We start from the raw sequence: 20708 nt of genomic DNA, 5'->3' as shown, positions 1-20708 counted from the left end.
AGCTCACACCTGTAATCCAAGCACTTTGAAAGGTTAAGGCAGGAGGGCCACTTGAGCCCTGGAGTTCAAGATCAGCTTGGGCAACATAGAAAGACTTTGCCTCTACACAAAAAATTTTTTAAATTTAGCCCAGTGTGGTGGTGAGCACCTGTGGTCCCTGCTACTCAAGAGGCTGAGGCGAGAGGATCCCTTGAGCACAGAAGGCTGAGGCTACAGTGAGCTGTAGTTGCACCACTGCACTCCAGCCTGGGTGACAGAACAAGACCCTGTCTCAAAAAAAAAGTGAATTAAATAATATACTAGAAGATGATAAGAACTGTGGAGAAAAGTGAAGCAGGAAGTGAGTGGAGTAGGGCAAGAAAAGGAGGTGGTGACATTTTAAACAGGGAGGTAGAGAAGGTAACATTTGAGTTTGGACCGGAGAAGGGAAAATTCTACCAATTTTACTCCATAATCATCAACTCTGATAATTCTGATAAGGCTAACAGCTCTTGGCTAAGACAAGGTATTGCTTATCTCTGCTTGGCTATCCGTTTCAACTTTTATATTATGGATGACACCTGTAATCCCAGCACTTTGGGAGGCCAAGGTGGGAGGATCACTTGAGACCAGAAATTCCAAGACCAGGCTGGACAACATAACGAGACCCCTGCGCTACAAAAGAAAAAAAAAATCAGCCAGGTGCAGTGGCTTGTGCCTATAGTCCCAGCTACTTAGGAAGCTGAGGCAGGAGGATCCCTTGAACCCAGGAGATCAAGGGTGCAGTAAGCTATGACTGCACTACTGCACTCCAGCCTGGAAAACACAATAAGGTACAGCAGCTTTTATAATATATGCTCTAGTTATGCAAGTATTCTGTGACACTGTGTTAGTATTCATCCTTTCCCTTTTTTGAATCTAAAGGCAAGACCTTCTAAAATATATAGTTTTCTCTGTAAGTGTTTCCAGCAAATAAAGAGAATTAGGAGTAAGGGAGAAGTCATCTGCTGTTTTTGATAACCCAGCATCCAATGACCCATTTTTCCAGCAAGAGACCCCAGATTTTCCTGGGAGCACTAAGCCTACCTGACTTCCAGACAACGGGGTTCAGGTGGGGCTGACACCAGCCTCTGCCTCTAGGGGGTCAGAGTACTGCCGAGTCCCACCAGTAGGGGCACCAAATCCCCCAGAACACTGTACCACCTGAAGTTCAGGAGTGGGCACGGGGCCTAAGGCAGGCCAATGAGAACTCAGACGCACTAAGATGTATGTTACCACTTGCAGAAAAGGTGCATGCTCACCTGGTAGTTGCTAAAAAGGCTGAAGGTAGGTGTAGAGATGCTTTTGGGACCAGAGTGAGAATGAGTCTGCCTAAAAATGAACCGAATCAAGGGTGCAACCACAATTGCACTAAATGGAAAGAAACAGAAATAGAGATGGGCTCCTCTCACGACACATTTAGGAGACCTGAACTCAGCTCTGCCTCACCCTAGGTACCCCCTTAGACTTTTCACATAGCTAATGAGTACATTTCCTTTTTGCTTACATCATTTCAAGCTAGATTTCTGTCACCTGCAACCAAAGCCTGTCTAATGCAAACAAACCAGAAGCTGATCTTATTTTCACTGAAAAGCCAAAAAACAGCATCTACTCACCCGTTCCTGACCAGCAGTGTCCCAAATGAGGAACTTGTGAAGTTCATTTCCACAAGGCACAGTTTTGGTCATAAAAGATGCCCTGAAAAAGAGAGTCAACATCTTCACATTATTGCATTGTTTCTTTACAAAGATTCACAAGTCAAACAAGTTAAATGCTACACCTCAGCAGAACCCCAAAAGGCCCTGGTCCACTAAGAGGAGAAAAGGGCTGGAAGACTCATGACACCCAAAAGAAAATATTCTGCATTTTCTGTTAGTCCACCTGGGGGCTTTGAAACAGAACAAAACAAAAGAGGCATTCAAAAGCCTGTGTTTCCGGCCAGGTGTGATGGCTCACACCTGTAATCTCAGCACTTTGGGAGGCTGAGGAGGGCGGATCACGAGGTCAAGAGTTCGAGACCAGCCTGGCCAACATGGTGAAACCCAATCTCTGCTAAAAATATAAAAATTTAGCTGGGCATGGTGGCAGGCACCTGTAGTCCCAGCTACTTGGGAGGCTGAAGCAGGAGAATCACTTGAATCCGGGAGGTGGAGGTTGCAGTGAGCTGAGATTGCACCATTGCATTCCAGCCCAGGTGACAGTATAAGACTTCGTCTCAAAAAAAAAGTAAAATAAAAATAAAAAATAACACAAAAATTAGCCATGCGTGGTGGTGGGCGCCTGTAGTCCCAGTTACTTGGGAGGCTGAGGCAGGAGAATCACTTGAATCCAGGAGGCAGGGGCTGCAGTGAGCCAAAATCTCACCGCTGTACTCTGGCCTGGGTGATACAGCAAGACTCCATCTCAAAAATAAACAAACAAAAGACTCTTTCTAAAACCAGTTAGCTTCAATTATTCAAATACCCCCAGATCTCAGAAAAGAATACAACCTTGGATTTTAAAAACTTATTACAATAATTAAGAGTGAAAATGGCAGCTGCTATGTTGGCATGTTATGGTTTTGGCCTTACAATGGCACAAAAAAAAATGCTGCCTTAACATATTTACTATGCTGATATGAATCCAACACTAGTAGCAACTAATAGAATACTACATCTAAGTCCCAACCTGCTTGCATAAATGCAAGGACGAAGATTGGCAGCTTAACACATATTTATGTTTTCTCCATAAAAAAGGAAGGATTTTTTTCCTCCCTTCTGAGTCCAAAAAGAAAGGATTTTAAAGCCTCAGTAGATCATGAAACACTTAATATTTTCTTTTTTGCATATTTCCTTTGAAAAAGCATTTTCTTTGTACACATGAAGGGTATACAAATACAAAGAATGTTCAATAGTCTTGACTTTTATGAGACAAAGTTTCCTATTCATTAAAAAAATAGCAAGCATCCCCAATAATGGGACAACCTGATATGAGAGCCTCCTGAAGCGATGGAATAAGTAGATACATCACTTATACAGCGTTCAGACCACAAATGTTTAGTCTGAATTTAATTGTAAGAAAACAATCAGGCAAATGTGGAATGTGAAACATTCTATTAGGCAAGCTGGCCTGAATGCTTCAAATAAGTCAATGTCATGAAAAGCAAACCAGAAAAATGCAGGGAGATTCTTCTAGAATCTAGATGGAGAGGAAAGAGATAAAACAACCAAATGCAATATATAAACCTTGGCTGGATCCCAGATTAGGGAAAAAACAGCTTTAAAATCCATCTGGCCAGGTGCGGTGGCTCTTTCCTGTAATCCTAATACTTTGGAAAGCTGAAGCAGGAGGATGGCTTGAGGCCAGGATTTCAAGACCAGCCTGGGCAACACAGCAAGACTCCTTCTTTACAAAAAACAATTTTTTAATCAGCTGAGCATTATGGCGCGAGCCTGTAGTTCTGGCAGCTCGGAAGACTGAAGTAGAAGGACAGCTTGAGCCCAGGAGTTTGAGGCTGTAGTAAAGAGCCAATATTGCCCCAATGCACTCCACTCTGGGTGACAGAGTGAGACCCTGTACCCCCCACCCCCCAATTTTAAGGACAATTGAAAATTTTTAAATTCACACTATATGCAAGATATTACCATTAATTCGAATTAATTTTCTAGGTATGATCATGCTGTCCTCATTATGTTCTTATTCTTAGGGGATGAACCCTGGGGTTTTAGGGACAAAGAGTCAGGGGTTCTTTCCCTTACTTTCATATGGTCCAGCCTGGTCCACTAGCATCATCACAGTAATATTTCCTCAGCCTCTAAATTTTCTAAGAATAAGAGGCCAAATACAGAAGTCCCAAGTAGAAAAGTCTACTGCAATTCCCACACTATCCCCACAGCAAACCAAAGGCTAATAATAGTTAGAGAGTTCTAATTGTCAACCTACAATTGCACTAAGTTGAAATTCTAAGTATTCTAAGTGATAAGATCCAGTATTATTAAAACCACATCTATTCCTTTATTTCTTTAAAAGTGTTTAAAATGTATATCCAGACTACTAGGAAGAGCTAATAAATTCCAAAAATGTGAATATCTTTATTACTTTTCCCACTTTAAAAGCAACATATGTATTTCATTAAAAAGAAACTCAAAAGATGAAAAGGAAATAAAAACCAACCATATTTCACCACCCAGTCATAATCACTGCTAATAAATTGGTATATGTCCTTCCCAATTATTTTTATACAACTTTTAAAATGGGATTATTCATTCAGTTCTTGTTTTCCTTCTATTTTTAGCTGATACACAATAATCATGCATCTTATGGGATGCAGAGTGATATGTACCTACATGTATACAATGTGTAATAATCAAATCAGGGTAATTAGCATATTCATCATCTTGAACATTTATCATTCCTTGCTGTTGTGAACATCCAAAATCCTCTCTTCTAGATTTTTGAAAATGTACACTAAAATATTGTAGCCATAATCATCCTACAGTGCTACAGAACACTAGAACATTTTCCTCTCATCTAGCTGTAACTTTGTTAAACAACCTCTCCCTATCCTTCCCTCCCCCAACACTTCCCAGCTTCTAATAACCACAATTCTACTCTACTTCTATGAGCATTTTTTTTTTTTGCTCTCGCATATGAGTGAGAACATGCAGTATATATCTTTCTGTGCCTGGCTTATTTCACTTAACATAATGTCCTCCAGGTTCATCCGTGTTGTCATGAATGACAGGATTTCATTCCTTTTTATGGCTAAATAGTATTCCAATGTATATATATACCACATTTTCTTTATCCATTCATTCATTTCTGTTTTTATTTTTGTTTTGTTTTTTTGAGACAGAGACTTACTCTGCCACCCAGGCTGGAGTGCAGTGGCACAGTCTCAGCTCACTGCAACCTCTGCCTCCCAGGTTCATGCAATTCTCCTGCCTCAGCCTCCCAAGTAGCTGAGATTACAGGCATGTACCACCACGCCCAGCTAATTTTTCTATTTTTCTTTAGTAGAGATTGGGTTTCACCATGTTGACCAGGCTGGTCTCAAACTCCTGACCTCAGGTGATCCACCCTCCTCAGCCTCCCAAAGTGCTGGGATTACAGGTGTGAGCCACTGTGCCAACCTCCATTCATTTGTTGATGGACACTTGGGTTGATTCCATATCTTGGCTGTTGTGAATAGTGCAGCAATAAATCTGTGAGTGTGGGTATTCCTTTGATATACTGATTCTCTCTCCTTTGCATAAATACCCAGTAGTAGAATTGCTGGACTGTAAGGTTGTCCTATTTTTAGCTTTTCTGAGAAACCTCCATGCTGTCTTCCATAATGGCTGTACTAACACACACAGTGTTCAATTTACCAACAGAGCACAAGAATTTCCTTTTCTCTTCATTCTTTCCAGCATTTACTTTTTTTTTTAATTGTTAATGATAGACATTCTAACTGGAGAGAGATGATATCTCCCTGTAGTTTTAATTTGCATTTCCCTGATAGTGATGTTGAGCATTTTTCCATCTAAGTATATGGCCATTTGTATGTCTTCTTTTTAGAAATGTCCATTCAGATTCCTTGCACATTTTAAATCATTTTACTTGGGTTTTCTTTGCTGTTCAGTTGTTTGAGTTCCTTGCATATTCTGGATTTTAGTCTCTTGTATTTCAAAGCTCAAGTTGAAAGTCATAAGTAGTAAAGTAACTCTCTCCAGTGATGTGCAAGGTTTTATTTTTGACTAATAACCTTGCTACATAAATCACATTTATGTCATTTCTCTCTGGAATGGATTATCTAATATACAGCATAGAGTGAGTCATATAATTAAAGGTTTTGCACACTCATTACACTTGTAAGGTTTTTCCTAATGTGCGCTTTCTGATCTTGTATAAGGAAGAATAGATTAAGTCCCATGTTTATTAGAAATATGGATTTGGGTTTAGAAGGAATTCTTTGGAGTGGTGAAACTGAGAGACAACTGCTGGTAGACTTTTCAACTTGATGACATTCATAAATTTTCTCTCTAGCCTCAAATAGCTGCATTTCAGGTGGATATGACTGAAAACTTAATCCAAGCTGATTTTTAGTTGCCTGCATCCCTTCTATCATGTTGGTCTCTTCTACTAGTGAGATTTTTTTAGGCACTCTTGTAACTGCTTTCATCACTTCTCCACTGACACTCAAAGTACTGTCTATTTTTCTGGATTTCCCTGAAGCGAAAGTCTCCAATGTCGTGACTTCGTGTCTTTCAAATGACACTGTGTGGAATATTTCTCCTGTATTACTTTTCTTTTTGGAAAATAATTCCTTGATTGCACATTCAGGAAAGATATCCCTTAGAGAGAAGGAAGCAGAGAGTTCCCAGAAGCCAGATGTATACGGGTAGCTCTCTCAAACCATGTTCTTCCTCTACTCTCACACCACAACAACCATCAACACAGAAGAGGACTTCTATGACCAAGTCTGTAGCAGTTTCTCCCCGCCATCAGCAGCAGACACCAACTAGGCATCCTCCAATTCAATTCTGACACTCTCCCCCTGGAGATGCTGTCAGATCCCACAGGTTAATGGCTCAGTCCCCAAGACTGCCCCTCCACAGACACCAGTCCCGAGCCTGGGCCTCTAGAACTTCTGATCGACAGGCTTCAGGTTGGGGTTCCCACCAACCCCTCTTTGGGTTTGATTAATTTGCTACAGCAGCTCACAGAACCCAAGGAAACACTTACTTATAGCGACCAGTTTCTCATAAAGGATATTGTAAAGGATACAGATGAAGAGATGCATAGGGAAAGGTAAGAAGGAAGGGGACACGGAGCCGCCATGCCCTCCCTGGGCACCACTCTCCAGGAACCTCAGGTCTCCAGAAGCTTCCCAAACCCTGTTTTTTTTTTTTAGTTTTTATGGAGGCTTCACTGTATAGACATTCTTACTGTTTTTTTTTTTTTTTTTTTAAGGCAGAGTCTAACTGTCTCCCAGGCTGCAGTGCAATTGCATAATCGCATGATCTCGGCTTGCTGCCAACTCCATCTCCTGGGTTCAAGCAATTATCCTGCTTCAGCCTCCTGAGTAGTGGGGATTACAGGGATGCATCATCACACCTGGCTAATTTTTGCAATTTTAGTAGAGAAGGGTTTCACCATGTTGGTCAGGTTGGTCTCAAACCCCTGACCTCAGGTGATCCGCCCACCTTGGCCTCCCAAAGGTCTGGGATTACAGGCATGAGCCACTGCGCCCAGCCTTCATAGGCATTCTTAACAATCTTGTAGATATGTGATTGGACAAAAAGTGCATGATCAAAACCCAGCAAGGCCTGTGTGTTCAGGTTTTTCTTGACCTCTCTGTGTAGCATTCCTTCCTCTAGAGAATGGGGCAGGATTCTCTCTGGAAGGACCCGTGATCTTAGAGTCCTGCCTTGGGAAGGTAAAAGGAGGACAGGAGAAGGTAAGACAGAGATTCTGTTTTCTGAGGCCTTAAGTGCCTCAAGATTATAAGAAGGGCTTAGGAGTTAGAAGCCAGGAACCATACGTAAAAACCTATATATATGCAAAGATGACGTATATATCATGACACCCTACCAGATGGAAGCTGTCCATCATGATAAGATCTCTCCATGTGTTTCTGTTTGAGCTGCAGCACCACTCTGATTACACCTTTGATACATTCCCACTCTTTTCACTTTCTTGCTATTTTCACTTGACTCTCCACTGTCCACGGGTCTTGCTCTTGCTCCATCATGAAGATAATATTTGGGTCAGGAAGAGAATTTCCTGCTATGGTGACCAGGTTCTTGTAGCTCTCCAACATCACGTCCCTCTATAGAGGCCGCTGTGCAGGGTCCAAGCGTTCCCACTCATCCTCAGAGAATTTACAGCCACATCCCTGAGAGCCCAGCATCCCTGAGTAAGAACTGTTCCTGACTCTTTTTCTTTCCTCTTCTTCCCAAATAATACCAGTCTTTATGTCAATCACACTGTGGTGTGACCATCCCATGTGATCTGCTTCCGAGTTTGCGGGAAACTCTATTTTAATACAACTTTTACTCTGAAAATTGATCATTATCTAAATCTTGCTTTTCCTCAACTTTATATATCCTGGAAATCTTTCCATTTCTATGAATATAGATCAGTATCATCTAAAATCAGCTGGATGCAGTGGCTCACATCTATAATCCCAGCACTTTGGGAGGCCGAGGTGGGCAGACCACTTGAGGTCAGGAGTTTGAGACCAGCCTGGCCAATATGGCAAAACCCCATCTCTACTAAAAATACAAAATTAGCCAGGTATGGTGGTGCATGCCTGTAATCCTGGCTACTTGCGGGGAGCTGAGGCAAGAGAATTACTTGAACCTAGGAGGCAGAGGTTGCAGTGAGCCGAGATTGCACCACTGTACTCCAGCCTGAGTGACAAAGCAAGGCAAGGCTCTGTCTCAAAAAAAAAAAAAAAAAAAAAATCACCTAAAATCTTTCCATTTCTATGAATATAGATCAATATCATCTAAAATGACTGAAGATCATATACCATCTTATGGAATTATTCAATACTCTAATGATGGACGTTTTGGTTACCTATTGCTCACTATTATGATAATGATTCAGTGAATATCCTTGTACTTACATCTTTGTGTTCCTGCACAACTATATCCTTAGATTTAATTTTTAAAAAGTAGAGCCAGGCAACAAAAGAAAAAAAAAAGTAGAGCTGGGTATGGTTGCTGACACCTATAATTCCAGCACTTTGGGAGGCCAAGGTGGGAGGATGCCTTGAGGTCAGGAGTTCAAGAACAGCCTGGACAACACAGCGAGACCCCCTGCTCTACAAAGAAAAAAAGCAGCCAAGTGCAGTGGCTTGTGTCTGTAGTCCCAGCTACTCAAGAAGCTGAGGCAGGAGAATCCCTTGAGCCCAGGAGGTCAAGGGTACAGTGAGCCCTGATTGTGCCACTGCACTCCAGCCTGGGTGACACAGCAAGACTCTGTCTCTATAAATAAATAAATAAAATAGATACACTCCACTTTTGCTACATGTGCCAAATTTAAGTTGTACCAACCTACATGTCCATAGTGGTGTATGAGATGGCCTTTTCCTCAATTATTATTAATCTTTCAAATCTCTTTTTGTATTCACTATGCTTATCACAAGTTTAAACATCATTTTAACATTTATTGTTCACTTGTATTTTTTTTTGTAAAGGAACTTTTCTCTAGTTCATGACCTTTGCCTACTTTTCAACTGGGGTCATCATCCTTCTATTATTCATTTTTTGAGCATTTTCTACTAACCTTTTGTAGTAATATATTTTAAATAATATTTTCCAGTTTAACATTTGCCCTTTAATGTTGTTTGTGGATTTTTTTCCATAAACTCATTTTGAAAATTTTATTGAACAACTCTATCAAAATTTTGTTTTTGTGTATTTTGTTTTTATTTTCACTTTTGATGGTAGCCAGATTTTCATTTATTCTTCAATATATTCTAGGTGCTGGGATAAATAATACAACAACCCTACCCTTAAAACATTCTCCTTAGGGTTAGAAAACAAAGTTCATGCCTTTAAAATCTTAGGAAAAAATATAAAATATCCAGTCCAACCCCTTCACAGTACAGGTAAGGGGGGAAAACTCTAATCTCAGAAAACTCTCTGGTTCCTGGTGAAAGAAGAGTCCAGTGGTACAACCAGGAAGAGGAAGCAGAGGCCCTCGCTGCCAGACTCAATTAGACAACCCATAAAGCCCCTGGTTTCCTGTTCTGTGAAATGGGGCCAATACCTACTCTGCATTAAATAGAAGGTGTTTGTAGGGACAAATAGGGAAATGGATACCTGTGAAATTCCCCTTGGTTCACAGCGAGCTGTGAAGAGCAACTTTAAAAGTAGTGGGAAGGCACACCTCACACACACATCCCTCTGTGCTCCTGATCTCTCACCACTAGGAAAAAGACTCTCAGTATTTGAAATGAGGACCATGACAATCATGGCTTTTTTTTTTTTTTTTTTTGGTTAACTGAGGTTTGTTGTTGGTTTTTAAGTCTTTGCTAGCTTTTGATCTTAAGAACTTCATCCAGCGTAGGCAACAATACAGTAAGACCTCATTTCCACAAAAATTAAAAAACTTAATTAAAAACAAAAATTTAAAAATAGCCAGGTGTGGTGGCTCACACCTGTGGTCTCAGCTACTCAGGAGGCCAAGGTAGAAGGATTGCTTAAGCCTGGGAGGTGGAGGCTGCAGTGAGCCATAATCGCACCACTGCACTCTAGCCTGGATGACAGAGCAAGACCCTGTCTCAAAAAACCAACCAAACAAACAAGAACCTCAGGCATCTTTTCTTCTGTATAGATTACCCTCAAAAATGGTGGAGGGGCGCACTGACCTGCTAAACTGACTTCATTATCTGTGGAAACCAAAATCTGGCAGAGAAGTAACATAATCTCCTTACAAAAGTTGAAATAAAAAGGGAGACACACACATACACACACACTCAAGATGTCAATGCAATCTGCTTGAATAGCAGAGCCAAGGTTTTTCACAGTGAATCAGGGAGGCCATAAGAATTAACTCTTTTAATGCTGAAGCAATGGCATTTTACAGCCTATGGCCTTTTACCAAAGGTCGTGTGATTCCAGTAGGAAGAACAGGGGTGGGCTTTGAGAGTGGACTCACTTGGGGTGAGCCATGAGAGTGCTGCTCACGGGCTGTGTGCACCTAGGCAAGTCCCCTAACCACCCTGGGCCTGGCGGTGGCCAGCAGGGTTACTGCCAAGCAGGCAGTGCCGGGGCCAGGAACTGAAATGTCTGCAGACCAGGAAGGACATATAAATGGGTGAAGCGGGCTAGGTGTGAACGTTCATACTGAGGAAAATAATAGTAATAATACCTAGCGGGAATGGCGTGAATGGGGGAGGCCTGGCCTCCCATGTGGAGTGGCACCAGCTGGCTCCTGCCACATGGGAATGGGCACCAGGGCTCCAAACCCACTGATTTTTTTTCAAAAGAAGCCAGGAATGCAAGTTTATTACGTGAAAGTCTCCTGATTCTTCACTGTTGGCTTAAAGTCTTTAGAGCACTGTGAAGGCCGAACAAAACAAATCTATTAATATAAATCAGTTCCTCAGCCCACCAAATCTACCAGCTTTGGGAAAAGCACTCAAACATTTTAAAAGTTTTCCATTTCTGCCACCTTCCAGGAAAACTGTATGTGTCATTTAGAACATGTTCCCACTAGCTTTATTTTTCTGCAACTGGGGTTTTAAAACATTTTCTCAAAATTCCAGAGGGGAAATTTTCATCAATTTTTAATCGGCAAGTTAAATTATAGCAGGAAGACAATACATAAGGGTGGAGGGGCTGAGCCTGACACTGAATCCAGAGAAAAAGCAAGGAAGGAGGTAGAAATCGGAACAGGGCTGGGCGCAGTGGCTCACTCCTGTAATCTCCTTTGGGAGGCCAAGTTGGGCAGATCACCTCAGGTCAGGAGCTCAAGACCAGCCTGGCCAACATGGTGAAACCCTGACTCTACTAAAAATACAAAAATTACCAGGGTGTGGTGGTGCACGCCTATAGTTCTAGCTACTTGGGAGGCTGAGGCAGGAGAATTGCTTGAAGCTGGGAGGTAGAAGTTGCAGTGAGCCAAGATCATGTCACTGCACTCCAGCCTGGGTGACAGAGAAGACTCTGTCTCAAGTAGCCTCCCAAGTAGCTAGGACTACAGGCACGTGCCACTGCACCCAGTTAATTTTCGTATGTTTTTTTTTTTATAGAGATGGAGTTTCACCCTGTTGCCCAAGCTGATCTTGAACTCCTGGGCTCAAACGATCCACCCACTTTGGTCTCCCAAAGTCCTGGGATTACAGGCAGGAGCCACCATGCCTAGTCAAACATGAACTTTTATAATCAAAACAATTAGACTTTAATCTTGTCTGTGTCACAATTAAAGTTGAGTCACCTGTCTAAGCCCCTATTTCACAACTGTCTGCTTCTATTGAGGTCCCTTTCATTGCAAGACTCAGAAACTCAACCAGCCTGGCTTAAGCCCAAAGGAGGGGTGAGGAGAGGGTTGTGACATTCAGCAAATAAACATACAGGATGCCAGTTCAATTTGAATTTCAGATAAAGAACTAATAAATTTTTAGTATATGCATGCCCCAAGTATTGCACAGGGCATACTTGTATTATACCCTAATTGCAGCCTGCAACTTAATAACAAGTTAACAGTCACCACTTGGCAGCCTGACTCAGTTTCCCAGAGGCTGGCAACCAGCCATGAAAAAGAGTAAGGAGGACCTAAGTGGACTGGGAACGTATGTTGTGGATTGTTAGGTAAAGTGTGATATAGTTTAATTTTTAGAAATTATCTACTTATACACCTGCATGTCCACAGAAAGTATTTATAAGAAATAGGTTAAACATGCACTTTGGACTCTAAATATTGGTTATGTAAACTGAAGAATAAGGGATTGAAAAGCTAGTAAAATCCTCTGACCTCACTTTTTATTTTATATATTTCTGCATAGTATAAAATTTTTCATAATTTTTAAAACTAAAATACAATTTTTAAACTAATAATTTTTTTAGAGCACTTTTAGTTTACGGGAAAAACTGAGCAGAAAGTACAGAGAGTTTCCATAGACTGCTGACCCTGGAACCTGGGTTTGAATGGCATGGGCCCACTTCTAAGTTGATCTCTTCCGCCTCCCACTCTCAAGACAGCAAGACCAACCCCTCCTCTTCCTGCTTCTCCTAAGCCTACTCAGTGTGAAGACAACGCGAATGAAGACCTTTATGATGGTCCACTTCCACTTAATGAATAGTAAATGTATTTTCTCTTCCTTATGATTTTCTTAGTAATGTTTTCTTTTATGTAGCTTACTTTATTGTAAGAATACAGTATATAATACACATCATGTACAAAATATGTGTGAATTGACTATGTTCTTGGTAAGGCTTCAGGTCAACAGCTGGCTGTTAGCAGGTAAGTTTTGGGGGAGTCAAAAGTTACAAGTGGAGCCAGACGCAGTGGCTCACATCTGTAATCCCAGCACTTTGGGAGGCCAAGACGGGTGGATCACCTGAGGTCAGGAGTTCGAGACCAGCCTGGCCAACATGGTGAAACTCTGTCTCTACTAAAAATATAAAAATTAGCCGAGCGTGGTGGCACGCACTTGTAATCCCTAGCTACTCAGGAGGCTGAGGCAAGAGAATCGCTTGAACCTGCTTGAACCCAGGAGGCAGAGGTTGCAGTGAGACGAGATCGCACCACTGCACTCCAGCCTGGGAGACAGAGCAAAACTCCATCTCAAAAAAAAAAAAAAAAAGTTATAGGTGGTTTTTCAACTGTCCAGGGGTCAGCAACCTTAATCCCTGAGTTGTTCAAGGGTCAATTGTAATACATAAGTTTTTTAAAACCCCAAAGCACCGAAAGACATTTATTAGAAAAACACTGTCAACCGTGTTTGTCTCTAAAGTGGTACCAACGATCCACCCCCCATCCCCCACCCTCCCTCTACGCATGTGCGGCTCCACCCACCATGAGGTGGCCTGTGTCTCCTCTCCCTTGAATCTGGACTGGCACAGCAACTCTCTTTGACCAAAAGATTGTGACCAAAATGACCTAACTATCCTACGTATCATGCTATACCTATGCTTAACACTTATGCTTATCTTTTTTATGTACTCACCCTGCAAATTTGCTTTTTTTTAAAGTAAAAATTGTCTTTTTACTTTAAAAAAGATCATTACAAAAGGAATACAAATTTGTTATTAAAAAAATTTTTTTAAACAAAAGTTTAGAGAGTAGGAGGCACAAATCTCTCTTCTATCTTCTGAAACCATACTTATTATTAATCATTCTTATCAGTTCTGCTGTTTATTATCAGAAAAAAAAAACACACCAAGGGAAAAATAAGATGGGAAAAAACAGTACATTCCAGAGCAGAGTGAAAAGAATTTCCTCCATGAAAAGTGTACCTATCACAGAAGTGCCTATGTTAGGAGACAGTTCTTTATGGTCTCTCACATCGTGCACATCTTGCAAGCAAACACAGTTTTTTCCGGATTGAGTTTTTTCCAGAGATGAAGAGGAGAACAATTGTGTATCCCAAGGTCAGGAGAATTTGATAATGCACCTCCACCCCACCCCATGCATAGGAGTGGAAAAGCTGGCATTAGATAATTCCAGAAAAGGGGCCAGGAACAGTGACTCATGCCTGTAATCTGGATTGTGTTTTCAGGGATGCTTGTACAGGCTGAGTATCCCTTATCCAAAATGTTTAGTACCAGAGTGTTTTGAATTTGGGATTTTTTTTTAGATGGAGCTTCGCTCTGTTGCCCAGGCTGGAGTGCAGTGGTGCAATCTCGGCTCACTGTAATCAACACCTGCTTTTGCCTCAGCCTCCCAAGTAGCTGGAACTATAGGCATGTGCCACCATGCCTGGCTAATTTTTGTATTTTTAGTAGAGATGGGGTTTTACCATGTTGGCCAGGCTGGTCTTGAACTCCTGACCTCATGTGGTCCGCCCACCTAGGCCTCCCAAACAGCTAGAATTACAGGTGTTAACCACCTCGCCCAGCTGGATTTTTTAAAAATTTTGCAACAATTGCATTATACTTACCCAGTTGAATAGCCCAAAGCTGAAATTCCAAAATATGAAATATTCCACTGAGCATTTTGAGTATGACCTTTGAGCTTCATTTTGGCACTCAAAAGTTTCAGATTTGGGAGTATTCTGGATTTCAGGTTTTTGGATTAGGGATGCTCAACCTGCATAGCAAACATCCTTGGAGGGGAGAGTCTCCCTCTAGAGCTGAGGACCAACGTTCTCACTGCCCCATGTAGAAGACATGGATTCCCTCAGCTCAGGGTTCCTCTCCCGTAACATAACCCCCTGCATGGGAGGTGTCTGATTCTCATGTCACCCTATGGGAATTTGGACCAAGGAAACCAATGCAAAATGCAAAACTCTGGCTATTGCTACTGCCTCTGTCTCTGACCCGGGGGTCTTTTGTCTTCTGCCAGCATCCCTGAAACTGAGTCAGGCTAACAAAGTTAGAACTGCTAACTTGTTAACAAGTTGCAGGCTATAATTAGGGCAAAATCTCAGACCTTTCCTAATTCTTGATATTTTCATGAATATGTTTCTTTAAGTCATTTTTAAACAACAAAATGTGGGTTTTCTCAGCTACACAGTTCCAACCCCTGGCCTATCAGCCAAGTACTCTTGAGCACTGCTTATTTCCCGCCATGAATTTTCTCCACTTCGGATAGTCTCCCATCCTCAACAATCCTACAGGTTTCCCAAAACATACAGACACATTCTTTCCCTTCTGAGGAAAGCAAAAGCTTGCCTACAAAGACATGATACCCTCAGGGTGAAAAATAAGCAAGGCCAAGTTCTAAGAGTGAAAAAGCAGGCACTTGCCAAACAGCAGAGCAAAAGCATATGTGGCCAACGAGCTCACTGGAAAGGGGAGATGAAGAAGAAAACAATTGTGCATCTCAAGGTCAGGAGAATTTGATAATGCACCTCCACCCCACCCCATGCATGGGAGTGGAAACGCTGGCATTAGATAATTCCAGAAAAGGGGCCAGAAACAGTGACTCATGCCTGTAATCCAAACACTTTGGGAGGCTGAGGCAGGTGGATTGCTTTAGGTCAGGAGTTTGAGACCAGCCTGACCAACATGGTGAAACCCCATCTCTACTATAAATACAAAAATACAGCTGGGCATGGTGGTGCGCACCTGTAATATTAGCTACTCAGGAGGCTGAGGCAGGAGAATTGCTTGACCCCGGGAGGTGGAGGTTGCAGTGAGCCAAGATGGCCCCATTGCACTCCAGCCTGGGCAACATGACAGAGCAAGACTTAGTCTCAAGGGGGATAAAAAAAGATAATTCCAGAAAAGGAAAGTCAATCTGTTCCACAGACTTTACAGACAGCACTGAGGTACGAGTGGATGGCATTTCCAAGGTTTAGTGTCAGGCAACTTAAAGCAGAATTATCAGGCGTTTGCTCTGCATATCGTCTTCGGTCTGGAAATAATGCTGACAAGATTTGCAGAATAATGTTCTCAGAGATCAAGGAAACGACCTTGGGAGGTAGCATGAGGAAGGATGACTACGAAAAAAATGACTGACAGGGACAGTAAGCCTGGTCACATATTCAGAAGTCCTTGAATTTCTGTCGGTCTACAGCTGGGATTGATTCTCACCGGCTAGGATGAAAACTGTGGCCCTGCCTGAGGGCTCAGGCACAGACAGAATGACCATTCCGACGCTGTGAAAGGAAGCAACGTGAAGGAGAACGACATACAGGAACTTACCCAATAGTAGGGCTGATGTTGTGGTCAAAGTGATCCTGGACAAATCGACACACAATGCTTGATTTCCCAACCCCAGTGTCCTAGAAAAGAAATGAGGATACAACTATGAAGATGAAGGGCGGCAACTCTCATAGATAACCAGAGGACAGGACTGCCTATTTCTGGTTGATGGGACTGGGAGAATATTTTCTGCTATTTCTTACCAATATTTTCTACAATAAAATTGTATTGCTTTCATAGAAAGAAAAAAGTATGGTAAAAATAAGTTTCAGAAACATGCCTGACATATATATAATATTTAACCAAAAATGAACAGTTTACCATGGATGTATTTTCAGAAATTTGGAAATCTTGGGAGGGGTCTATAGAAGAAGTATGTGAACATACCACATTGTTTTGGCAGAAATAGAATTCATTCTGTTCAAAACCTTGCATTCAAAAGACACATAATCTGTTTCTCTGGGTGTCACCCTATAAAACCTATTAATTCTAATTTCCACATTTCTAACATTTTCTTTTCAGAATCTGATGGTTGGGTAATAACTTCCAAATTTTGCTTAATTATATAATGGTCTTGTCTCAAATCTTTCACTCTTAAATAATTATTTAAAGTTGATTAGGACAAGGATCCAATAACACACTGGAAATTGAATACATGCATTTACATCCACTCCCTTCCAAAGCCTTTGTAAAGTGGTTTAAGAAATAAAAGACACAAATTCACAAGGTCAAAGAGATTGGAGAAGAGACAACACCAGACAAGAGGTATCAACAAAATTCAGGAGGACAAGCGGTCCCTGAGAACAAAGAAGCTGAAACCGAAGTGCCGGCAGGGAGAGAAGCCAATAACGAAGCAGGTCAATTTATGCCGCAGACTCTCAGAAGACATCAAGACTTGGAGGGCATGGCTGAAAACAGATCAGTCGAAAGGCTACGCAACAACCTACCCTTGGAGCCCCAGGCCACATAACCAGGGTCAGAGCTTTACTCTCTAGGAAGCCTGCAGCAGACAGAGCTGGGCTCGGGGACATCAGGCACAGCTAAGGGAGTGGCCAGGTGCTGTTCACCCTGAGCTGCATAAGCCTACACAGAAGCAGTGGGGGATCCCCTTTAGGTAAGAGAAAAAAAGGTCTCGAGTTTCTGATATTTTGGGTCCCCTAACCAAAGGCCATGTGTGCAGCAGTTGATAAGCCCCAATACAAACAGAGCTTTCAACTTACATTTTAATTTTTTCAATATAAACACTCACTTAGAAATGTCATACATTCATATGCTCCCCCCTCCACACACACACACACAAAAGCAGGATGCTATTTTAAGAGATTATTCAGAGAATACCACCAACCTCTTAGAAATTTAAAATGTGGCTAGGTGTAGCGGCTCACACCTGTAACCCCAGCACTTTGGGAGGTCAAAGCAGGATGAACACTTGAGGCCAGGAGCATAAGACCAGCCTGGGCAACATAGCAAGACCCCTGACTCTCCAAAAACAAAAAAAAAAGTAAAAATTAGCCAGGTGTGGTGACATGAGCCTGTAGTCCCAACTACTTGGGAAGCTGAGGCAGGAAGATTGCTTGAGGCTGGGAGTTCAAGGGTGCAGTGAGCTATGATTGTGCCATTGCATTCAGCCTGAGTGACAGAGTGAGACCCTGTCTCAAAAAAAATAATTAAACATATGATAGTAGAAGTTAAAATTTCAAGGAGTTAGAAAATATAGTCAGGAAGTTAACCAAAAAGTATAAGAAAGTAGAGAAAAGCACCTGCCCTCAGTTGCTAATGGCTGCTGTTCTGAGAGAGGCAGGGAGGGCGGAGAACCCGGGACCCGAGGCCTTATTAACACAGTGCCATTGCCAACATGTTCCCACCTGAGAGGATCATGGAGGCGTTCTAAAAACTATAAACAAAAGGGAAACAAATCATTTATCGAGGGAAGGAAAACATAGTTGATTTTATTCTCTTACTTTAAAGGTGTAACTTTGAAAGCCGAAAGATCAAAGACAAAATGTTGAAATTCAGAGTAATATGGTTTTCTTCAGACATGAAATATGAAATGGGATTTGAAATACCAGCTGGCAATCTGAATTATTTTTACTCCTTCTCAGCCCTGTTTTTGGGGGACAATTCCAGCAAATCTGGGGCAACAGGGGACTCGGTTTTTAATACTCATCAGAAAATCCCTCTCTAGGTCTCACCTCCCAAGGAGAGCAGCCTGCACTGACTCTGAGCCCAAACAAACACAGCACCAAAGCTGCTGTTTATCTGCAGCGTGCAAATCAATGCACAGAGTTCAAAGAGGTGATGGCAAAATTAAAACATCAGCTCATGAGATGCCAATCGATGCCACTGCTATTTCTGAGCCGCACCTCAAGTATGGATTCTGGCTCATGTTCCCTCACAGTCCCCCAGACCACAACTCTTTTCATCTCAGTCATTTTTAAGACCTCCTATGGAGGAGCAGATCCTTGCCAGACTTTAGCCCATGTAACCCCGGAGAAACTGAACACTGAGAAACCGTGACGCCCTGCCCCCCCCGCCCCACCCTGCCCCTGAAGATTAGGAAAATGCCCCTTGCAGCAGGCAGCACACTTTCATGAGGCCAACTGATTCCTACAAACTGCCAAGTAGGCGGGGTGGGGACCTCTCCCCAACACCAACTCCACTCATTTCTACCTTTCTCCATTGCAGTTTAGGAATTCTCTTTCTCAGGGCTCTTCCATTCATTCATTCATTCATTCATTCATTCTTCACTCGCTCAACAGCGTTCCCCAAACCCTCCCTTTCCCATGCCAACAGGAGGCTAGACCCCATTGACAGGAAGATACTGTTCCACCCTCCCTGGCCTCCAGGAGTTCCGGAGCAGGGCAAGGCACACGGCAGGAGGACCAGCAGACAAATGGTAAGGCAGGGCTGCCCCACTGTAGCCCCTGCAAGCTCAGGAGACAACACCTCGATTTGCTCCTTTTCTTCCTTCCTTGATATCCAGGCTCACCCTATCACCCAGCGAGAAATCTCACCTGGTTCCTGTCTGTCCTACGGACTTCCTCCTTAGGCTGTCCATGCTTTCTCAGTTCTCTCAGGTGCCTAGGGGCACAGGACTGAGGGTGCATCTTCTCGGTGGGGGCACTGCTCTGGAGAGCACCCCTTTGGAATCTATCGTATACTCTCCCAAGGGATGTGCTCAAAACAATGGACACAAGTCTCAAAGCAGCCAACAAACCAATCCTGCAAGGCCCGCCCCAAAATGCCGTTGAAGGTGGAAAAGGAAAATGCCACCTGACTGTGCTCAATGTTCAGCTCTACTCATCATTCTCTACAAAGGGCTCAAGCATCAACTCCAGCTTGTCGGAATAGTTACAGCAGCAAATTTAGATGTAAGCATTGATTTTTCAGCGAAACAAGTCACTGTTTATTTTAAAACATTTTAACTCTCACCTCTTTTATAATGCACTGTCAAATGTACACTCTTAGACATTTGATAGAAAAGAAATAACAGGACAAAAGGATAGGCAAAGTTTTAGTTTGTCTCAGAAAAGGAAGCATTTCTACAAAAAACACCACCATTGAATCCTCAGGTCTGGCCACTGACTTGGGACTGACCATTCAAGTGGATGCAGCTCCCGACCTCCAGGGGTGGGTGCTGTTCCTCGGTTGGCCACCAGGGGCACACCCTGCCCGCGGTTTGCTGAGGACAGCCAGGAGCCAGGCTAAGGCGTCACTCAGCCCTGGGACTTGCCCTTCCCTACAGGAACGTCGCTGGGGCTCTGACACACAAGGAAAGTGCCAGGGGAATTGTGACTGTCGCAGGTGAAGACACAAAGAAGGGACACAGAAAAGAGAATGAAGCCTACTGGGTGAAGAAGGAGCCTTGGAAGAGAGACAGGACCAGAGACGCCTGTCTTTAGGGCCACACTGATGGAAACTCATCTATGTATATAATTTTCCATTTCGTAAGATTCTGAGAATACCACAGGCCATCTTGTCCAGTCCCCTCATTTTGCTAAAGAGGAAACTGTGTGACTTCCTCAAGGTCATATAGCTGGTTGCTAGAGTCAGAACCAAACTCTTTGAGTCCTAGTGAAAACCTATTACAGCTCTTACTAGGTTATATCAACTTCCCTGCCAAGTGTACATTTCTCTCTTTTTTTTAAGAGGGAGGGTCTTGCTCTGTCACCCAGGCTGGAGTGCAGTGGTGCAATCACAGCTCACTGCAGCCTCAAACTCCTGGGCTCAAGTGATTCTCTCACTTCAGCCTCCCCAGTAACTGAGACTACAGGTGTGCACCAGACCCAGCTATTTTTAAATGCTGGGTTTTTCTGCAGAGACAAGGTCTTGCTATGTGGGCCAGGCTAATGCAAACTCCCAGGCTCAAACAATCTTCCCGCCGCAGCCTCCCAAAGGGCTGGG

General features: G+C 42.7%; 1 protein-coding gene across 1 annotated transcript in view; it reads right to left on the bottom strand.

The window, feature by feature from the left end:
• The window catches only part of RAB31 (RAB31, member RAS oncogene family), a 155017-nt gene that overhangs the window by 70046 nt on the left and 64263 nt on the right, over positions 1 to 20708 (bottom strand). The window contains exons 4-5 of the mRNA XM_064378949.1: positions 16305 to 16384; positions 1635 to 1716 (exon numbers count right to left, since the gene is read on the bottom strand). Of these exons, the coding sequence (XP_064235019.1) occupies positions 1635 to 1716; positions 16305 to 16384 (162 nt within the window). The remainder of the gene's footprint in view (positions 1 to 1634; positions 1717 to 16304; positions 16385 to 20708) is intronic.

Source organism: Aotus nancymaae, unplaced genomic scaffold, assembly GCF_030222135.1.
Source record: "Aotus nancymaae isolate 86718 unplaced genomic scaffold, 86718_ANA_hifiasm-v0.15.2.pri h1tg000020l, whole genome shotgun sequence".
Taxonomy (NCBI): Eukaryota; Metazoa; Chordata; class Mammalia; order Primates; family Aotidae; genus Aotus; species Aotus nancymaae.
This window is presented reverse-complemented; position numbering and strand designations above follow the sequence as displayed.